This window comes from Uloborus diversus, chromosome 1 (assembly GCF_026930045.1).
Source record: "Uloborus diversus isolate 005 chromosome 1, Udiv.v.3.1, whole genome shotgun sequence".
In the NCBI taxonomy this organism is placed as follows: Eukaryota; Metazoa; Arthropoda; class Arachnida; order Araneae; family Uloboridae; genus Uloborus; species Uloborus diversus.
Genome location: NC_072731.1, coordinates 167,848,346 through 167,856,795, shown reverse-complemented (window position 1 = coordinate 167,856,795; position 8,450 = coordinate 167,848,346). Strand labels below are relative to the sequence as shown.

General features: G+C 33.1%; 1 protein-coding gene across 1 annotated transcript in view; it reads left to right on the top strand.

Moving 5' to 3' along the window:
* The window catches only part of LOC129216967 (collagen alpha-2(IV) chain-like), a 242,234-nt gene that overhangs the window by 196,236 nt on the left and 37,548 nt on the right, over positions 1-8,450 (top strand). Inside the window, exons 42-47 of the mRNA XM_054851193.1 lie at positions 1,258-1,458; positions 2,608-2,776; positions 3,728-3,838; positions 6,634-6,836; positions 6,941-7,094; positions 7,394-7,507. Coding sequence (XP_054707168.1) covers positions 1,258-1,458; positions 2,608-2,776; positions 3,728-3,838; positions 6,634-6,836; positions 6,941-7,094; positions 7,394-7,507 — 952 coding nt within the window. The remainder of the gene's footprint in view (positions 1-1,257; positions 1,459-2,607; positions 2,777-3,727; positions 3,839-6,633; positions 6,837-6,940; positions 7,095-7,393; positions 7,508-8,450) is intronic.

Genomic DNA, 8,450 nt, shown 5'->3' with positions numbered 1-8,450 from the left:
TTTCCTAGGATCTATAGACCATATTTGTAACATGACTGTGAAATGTCTCACTTAAAATTTGTACAATGACAATTTCACAATTTGAGTAAAAACGGTTTTGCAAGCAGCATATTTTTGATAAAGAGGGGGAAAAAGTAAGGTAAATTAATGGAAATGGGAATAAAAATGTGTTATGCCTGTAGTTTTTTGATACAAATTACAGTTTTATTTTTTTAAACAGAAACATTTAAATGTAGTTTGAAAATCAGGCAATATTAATTTTCCAAAACCAAGATACCCAAGTCAGGTTATCTACAAATGAAAGTGAATGGGAAATGAATTTTTTTTTGTCAGCAATTAAAATAAGTAATAATTAAACTTATTTCATCAGAAACATTCTGAAATATAAGGGAAAGCTGTCAAGGACGCTACATATAAAACAAGACCACTAAAAAATTGGGGATAGTACAATTAGAAGTTAATTTATTAAAACAAGGAGAAATAAAATTTAGATTTAGATGACATCAATTGTATTTATGCATTTTTGTTATTTTTTTGATACAGTGGATGCCAGTTAATTGAAACAGTGGTTAATTTAATCAATCGCTTAAATAATTCAAATCGTCAAAAAAAAAAAAAAATATCCAGCTTTATGGAGTCAGAACTGTTTAGAACAAGCATAATTCATATAAGTGGCGGCCACTGTAACTGTACTTGTTAAACAAGTAAGAAAGAAAAAGTGAGTGAATCCTATGCATAGGAGAAGCAAATGATTCACAGCAAAACTCATATGTAAAAAGTAAGTGTTAATAAAATATGTAAAAATTTTAAGTAAAATCTCATTTATTTTACTTATTGTATAAAGTTAATTAAGTAGCAGTTTCTGATTGGAGGCTGTCTGTGAATGATGTCACCCTTTTTTCGACATTTGTCTCCCTTCCCCCTTGTCACATGTCACACCTATTTCCTTTTTCCTCCCCCTTGTCACAAACTGTCACACTTTCATGAACCCTCTCACCCTTCTTAGCCTGACACCATTTGTAAATGGCCATTTAGGGTATTTTTCACTCAATTTTGGACAAAAAGATGTATCTCAATAGCATTTTTACTTTGTAAGATTTTCTGTTTCTAATATTAAACAGTCCTTATGAATTGCAAGGAATCATGAACGTTTGAGATTTTTTTTCGCACTGCTTAATCCCACATTAAACATTCTGCATTCAAACTCTTTAATTTCTTCTCTTATAAATGTCTGATGTGTTTCTCTTTCACTTTTAGGGTATACCAGGAGCTGATGGAAGTGAAGGATGGCCAGGTATTCCTGGAGAAGCTGGTGAATTAATTTATCCTCCTGGCATTAGAGGCCCCAGAGGAGAAAAAGGTGAAGATGGATTGGAAGGTCTTGAAGGACTGCCTGGAAGACCTGGTAGCCCTGGACTAAAGGGTTTCCCTGGATTTCCTGGTCGTAAGGGAGCAATTGTAAGCTTTTCGCAAATGTTAAATTTATTATGACTTTGTAACTATTTTTTATGCAATTAAATGTGTTATAGTTTTCTAAAACTATAATTTGGACAGAAAAATTAATTCAGTTAACCATATTCAAATGCATTAAAAAAGTTTATGTAAATGTAACTGCATCACTATTTAATTGTGGGATGAGCTGTTGGATTTAAAAAAAAAAAAAAACAGCCTATTGATGCTTGGCAAGATATAAAGGTTTTTGTTATTGAGATTTATAACTAAATTGCCAAAGTGCTCTAGAGTCATTTTGATTTCTGTTCAAGAATGCAAAAAGGAGTTGTTGTGACTTGTGTATTGAATGAGGAAATAGCAAATTATATGTTGTATTTTTCACAAAACTTACTTGACTCTGCAGGTAATGTTAGTGAATCAAATGTCGCTCCTTCTATACAATCCACTGGCCACTCCAACAAACAATATTATTCATAAAAATAAGGAAATACCATTGTGCAGAAAAATAAAAGAAAACATTACAACTTTAACTTGCACAAATTTTCACTGCTCCAACAGGGATTCTTATGAAGCAAAACTTTTCTTGGAAAGAAAGAGATAAAAATTTAATGGAATTAGTAAGATTAGCATTATGCACCCGCCAGTATGATGGTATTCTTTTGCTCTAAATAGAAAAATTTATTGGATGGTGCTTCTTCTACTGTATGCATTTATGTTGAAATATTATCTAACTTTTGAAAACTCTCTTAAAAATAGATTAAACAATAACTATAGCCAATTCTTTAAAGAATATCAAGAAAAATTCAATAGTCTTATGTTTATTTGTGAAAGTATGCATTGATGAATTTAACACACCCTACCTATAGACGAAAATATTTCTGTTATTCTATATTTAATTTTGTAAAAATGAATTTTTACCTGATTGTTTCTTCTTATTACTTTTAATTCAATTTGTAAATATTGAATAACAAAAATATTTTTAGTGTGAAAAATTTTGTCTTTTGTTATCAGTAAAATATCCTCTGAGTTTTGAATATTTTTTTTTATTGTGTTTCTTAAATATCACAAAATTTAGTGTCTGTGAATATTGATATTTTTGTTCATTCAAATAATTCAAGGAACTGAAAAATGTTTCATTGGTTGTATTGGTTTTAGGGAGAATATGGAGAAACAGGATTACCAGGTTTAGATGGAGTTCCAGGTATGCCAGGCCCACCTGGTCCCAAAGGTGAGCAAGGAGATGCTGACTATGGCCTTCTTGGATTTCCTGGTGCCAAGGGATACCCTGGAATTGATGGATTGCCCGGAATAAGGGGGAAAAAAGGTTGATTATGTTCATTTTACTTTTGTTTTGTAATCTGAAGTAAATTAACTTATTGAAATTTAAACCATTATAAAAATTAATTTAGAGAGTTCATCACAAACAAATTGTATAACGTATTGGGATGTTGGAACAAGTTCCCATTGTTTTTTGTGAAAATTAATGCTTTATTTTTTAAAACAATTTAAAAACATGCAACTGAAAGTGTTGTCCATTGCTAGGCACTACTTTCCCTCACCTTTCTGGCAGTATTTGAATCCCATGTTGGAAAAACCACGTCTTTTGAGGCTGTCCAAGAATCGATCCAATTTTTAGCGTCTTTATAAGAATAGAGGCGCTGCTTAGTCAGGCCATGTGTCATCAACCTGATCAAGTGGTAGTTGGAAAGAACAATGTCTGCTGAATGCGGCAGGTGGGGTAGGACATCCCACTTTAGTATTTCTCGGTAGGTTTTTACCAGTACTGCAACATGTGGCCGAGTGTTGTCATGCTGCAAAATGGCGTTCTTGTGCCTCTGCTCGTATTGTGTAGTGGCCATTTTTCTTTCAATCCTCCTCTTAATCACTCCAATTTTAGTTTGTAGCGAGATCCCGTGTTAGTTTCATTTGGTTTGATAGGAACAGTATGACAGTAAATATAACATAGCTATTTAGTCCATTAAATACACTATAACATAAAAACTTATAGTGACATTATCTATAGTGTTCTGAAATTTGAAAATAGAACTACTATTTTTTAATGTTAAAATAGCCGCATTTTTACCAGCATAAAAAAGAGCTACTTTCTAATTAATAATTTTTTTTTTCATTTATAAATTTAAAGTGATTTTAGCTCTTTATGCCTTTTTCTGATATAATCAATTTTGTATTAAGAAAAAATATTTAAATGCTTAAAAAGTTTTTTAAAATTTGGTTATGGGAAACAGGTTTGATGCAAATATTTTTCTTGTTTTAGGTGAAAAAGGAGAGCCATATGCTTATGATCTGGAGAAATTGATCAAAGGTGCTCAAGGCCGTGAAGGTCTTCCTGGAGAGCCTGGTATTCCTGGTCTTCGAGGGCTGGAAGGTATGTTACTTAAAAAGCATGTAATTATTTGGAGTGTGACTGCAACAAGATGTAATGAGACATTTAAAATTACTGTAATTTTGAGAAATAATGTTGTGTTTTATTTGCAAAATATCACTTACATAAGTTGCAAAAATCATATTCTCCTTTGGCTGCACTGACGCAACTAAGGTAAGCCTTCTTGTAGCAAGAGGTAAATTGCACCAAACTCTCTTCACCAGCTGTATTCTGAAAATTTATTTTGCAGAAATGACATTCTGCTTCTTTTTTGTCTGCCAAAGTAAACAATATGAATTATTTCTGGTGATATATGAAAGATCCTTGATCTCTCATTGTGTCATTCGTACAGCTAAACTGCTATTTATTATTAAACTTCTGTTCCATTTTTGTTGAGATGATTCAAATCTTTTGCGTTTTATGTTTTCCCTGTCGGGCGATATATATATGTAATGCACTATCCCATGTGACGTGACTGGCTATCTTAGAACAAATAATCTCCCAGCTGATGCAGAAATATCAATTTGTGAACACTGAAGGATAAAATACTTTTCTTTTACATGATTTTTATTCTGTAAGGAAATTATGCTTCATTTACATTTTCAGTAGCGAACCAATTACACTAGTCAACAGCAAAAATGCATCATGCTCAAAAATAGCTATTTCCGAAGTGTTTTGCCTCTCTAAACATGAAAATCAGCATAAAAAGTTGAGATTAGCTCTAGTTTTCAAGGTACAGAGCCAACTAGAATAGTGAATTCTTACTAATGCTCTTATTTCCTGCAGATAGAACATCGCCCATGGGACTGACTGTCTTCTAAACTTCGATCCCAGGTTGGGGTAGAAGATCTCACTTCATAAAACCAAAATGAACTTCAAGAAATTTAAATTCTGGGAGGAGAAATGTCCAAAATCAGCCTCTAGTAGATTCACCCAGTTCCACTTCCACCCACGTTCATTCTGCTGGGAATAATAAAGAACTTCGTGAAAGCTGTGAACAAGGACATTTTTCCAATAATTTAGAGGGAAATTTCCAAGATATTTTGAAGCTAAGGTTATGTAGAGAGTTCTTTAATGGCCCTTCAAATGCGCGCAATTATGAAAATCACTGTTTTTGAAAAAAAAAAAATGCGAGTGGAGGAAAAAAACCCCCAAGAAGCCTTTAAGTGTGTATTACAAGTATTTCTAAGCAGCAGAGAAGACAAGAACTAAAAACAATTGGTCAAGCAATCCTTACAGAAGTTCTGTGACCATTGATGAATGATGTGTCTCTGAAACTCTATTTTGTTCACTTCTTCTGGGATATTTTGTTTAAAAAGTAAAGCTATGAGCATCGAGCATGAAGAAAGGTTTCACCAAGATATCTTTTCAATGGAACGCATATAATCGGGTCATTGTGCTGAGTGTATGCTCACCAATTGCTGCTGAATTATTACAAGAGATGGTCCTTCTTTGATGCACAAAAAAAAAAAAAAAAAAAAAAAAAAAATGAAGCGTTTTCATCAATAAGATAAAAACAACCTCTGCTTTCCAAGAAAATAACCATTGTTTAATAAAACAGGACTTATTTAATAACATTTATTGCATAGAATTTTTTTTTCTTTTTCTACATGACCTTTTAATCAATGTGTGGTTGCTGTGCATCTTTCTCCAGTAGGCATTTATGTATCTTGAAAACAAGAGCGAATAAAAAATATCCAATACCATATTTGTTTTTCTCGACCCAAAGTTAGTCAGAATTAACTATTTAAATCCAGGATGCATTCAAAAAGTTCTTGTTTGTTGACTAGTATTATCGAGGATGCTCACTACCATCACTATTCCGGATAACTGAATTTCGCAGCTTTCTGAATCTCTATAAGATCTATTTGCCGTCTTGAAACCCAATTTGCTGTGAAAAATGCTTCAGCATTTTAAATTTTGAAGAAAACAATGCAGAAATGCTTATAAATTTCAAAATATAGTGAATAATATTAAATGAAAGAACAATTTCAATGCCTAAAAACTTGAAATAAAAAAAATTGTTTTCACCACAGTGTTCAATAATAAAAGTTTTAAAAAGAAAGAAAATGCAAGAAATGTGCTCAAGAGAGAGCATAAACTGGCTATTTTTTTTACTAGTGTATAAAAGCAGTCTGCACATGTTTTTTTTTTTTTTTTTGTAAGGGGCTCATTTTTGCTATTACATTAAAAGTTACTTTGGCATTGAATTAATATGAATAAAAATTTGATTTCCTAAGTTCTTATAGCCTTATCACAGTCTTTCATTTAATAATCTGTAGCTTCCAGGATATGAACTATCCTATTTTCCGAATCTGGTATTTGGCACTTTTAGCATCATGATTTATGCTCTGAATGTCTTTAGTTGCTGTTCAATAAAAGAAGTGCATTAGAAATTTGTCAGTATTTATTTTTTTTAGTGTTCAATTGGAATAACGTAAAGAAAATGTCAGGTTTTTGAATGCCTTTTTCAAATTTTATTTGGGAAAAGTTTGCAGAAATTTTGACCCTCTTGTAAAATGACCCTCCAACTCTTAACCTCAGTTTGTGATCATTTTGCCAAATTATACATGTTTATCTGCAGTATTCATAAAGGAAACGTTCTTGTATATATTTCGAAAAAATGTCCACTTTTTCAAAAATTGGCAAAAAAAAAAAATTTTTTTTTAAATGGCGGAAAAATTTGAAAGTGACTGTTTTCTGTCCTCCCGGTTTTCTGGATCCCAGGAGATAAAAGGTTTTGTACTGTATATATATTTATATATACACACATACATATAGTCTATCATTTCTTTTAGGACAGCCTGGAATACCTGGTCGTGATGGTTTACCTGGAATGCCAGGCAAGAAAGGTGAGCCAGGATTCCCTGGTGAATCTGTCCGAGGAGAGCCAGGCTTGAAAGGTTATCCTGGTATGCCAGGAGAAACAGGTAGATCTGGGCCCACTGGTGCCAAAGGTTTGAGAGGGGAAGATGGTTTGTCTGGGTTGCCTGGAGTGAAGGTATTGCAGCTCAGTATTAATTATTTGCAAGATATTTTCTTAGGAAGTCATTACATTGCAAAAAATAATTGCATAATTTTTGAATGTTTAAAATATTTTTTCAGGGAGAGCCTGGAGATGTTGGCTTTGATGGATTTGAAGGGCCACCTGGTTTTCCAGGATTAGTTGGACGCAAAGGAGAGCAAGGAAGTACTGGCATTATTGGACGTAATGGATTCCCAGGGGAACCAGGATTTTCAGGGCCTGATGGTCCTAAAGGTAAATCTTTAAGTACATGTGAGGTTTTGAAAGAAGATAGAATTTCAGAATTGGTAATATAGTTTAAAAGCATTTTCAGAAAGTAATTTTTCTTATCAACTTAACCAAAAAGAATATAACTTTGCTTATTCTTTTATCTTGTAACTCATAATATTTTTTTGTTCGTTGTAATTATGAGCATTTTATTTACTAATTACATTCTAGAACAAGAAGTAATTTGTGAATATATGATAATATTGCAAAATTTTTTCCTAGTATCCTAATGAGCAGTGAGAAAACTATTGATATTGTGCTTTCAGGTGCTCCTGGTTATGACGGTGTTCCTGGATACCCAGGAGAAAAAGGGGATCCGGGGGATTCTGCTCCTGGATTAGTTGGGAGGCCTGGTATCCCAGGACCACCAGGCTTACCAGGTTTGTTATAGTTACTTTTGTCATCAAAGTTAATTACTGACAGTTTTGAAGCAATGAAAACAATTTTCTTAGGAAAGTAAAAAGTGAAGTTGTTCTCCCATCTTCCATTACACACACTGATATTCTTCCACTTTTGCCCCATATTTTGATTTGATTGTCTTAGCTCAAAGTTAAAAGAAAAATTTACAGTTTGTCATTAGAAATGAGTATTTTAACTAACATTTTTCAATTTATATATTAATCTACTATAGGCAGTAAAATGAGCCAACATAGGAGTACAAATCAAAATTTGAAAAAAAAAAAAAAATGAATTTTGACATCTGGAATTCAAATTATGTGTTTCGCAATCACAAGTATGTGTTTGTAGGCATGTGTGTTTGCATCTGTGTGCAGACATGAGTGTGTTGGTACGTGTGTGTTTGTGTCTGTGTGCAGGCATGAGTGTTGTGGTGGGTATGTGTGTATGTGTAGGCATATGATATGTGTGTGTAGGTGTGTGTATGTATGCGTGTGTGTAGGTGTGTGTATGTATGTGTGTGTGTGTGTATGTGTGTGTGTGTAGGTGTGTATGTATGCATGTGTATGTAGGTGTGTATGTAGGATATGGACGCAACCTGGATACTCTTTTCGCTGGAGAATCAGCATCAGAAGGGGCTGTTTGACGGTGCTGCTGCAGAGGGAGGCGGGGGGGGGGGGAGAATAAAATCATAGGAACATCAAAACCGTCAAGTAAGAACAATAAAAAAATGTGATTGCTCAAAAAAAAAAAAAAAAACAGTTGTTTCAAGGTTACCAGAAAGAACCTCTTCAGCACGGCTCAGCAGGCCTAATTGCAAACTTTTTCAGCTTCATTGAAATTTTTAGGAAAATTTATGCTACAATCAAATGTTTACAATAGTATACATTTAATACAGTAATGAATAGTACATTTAACCATGTTAAC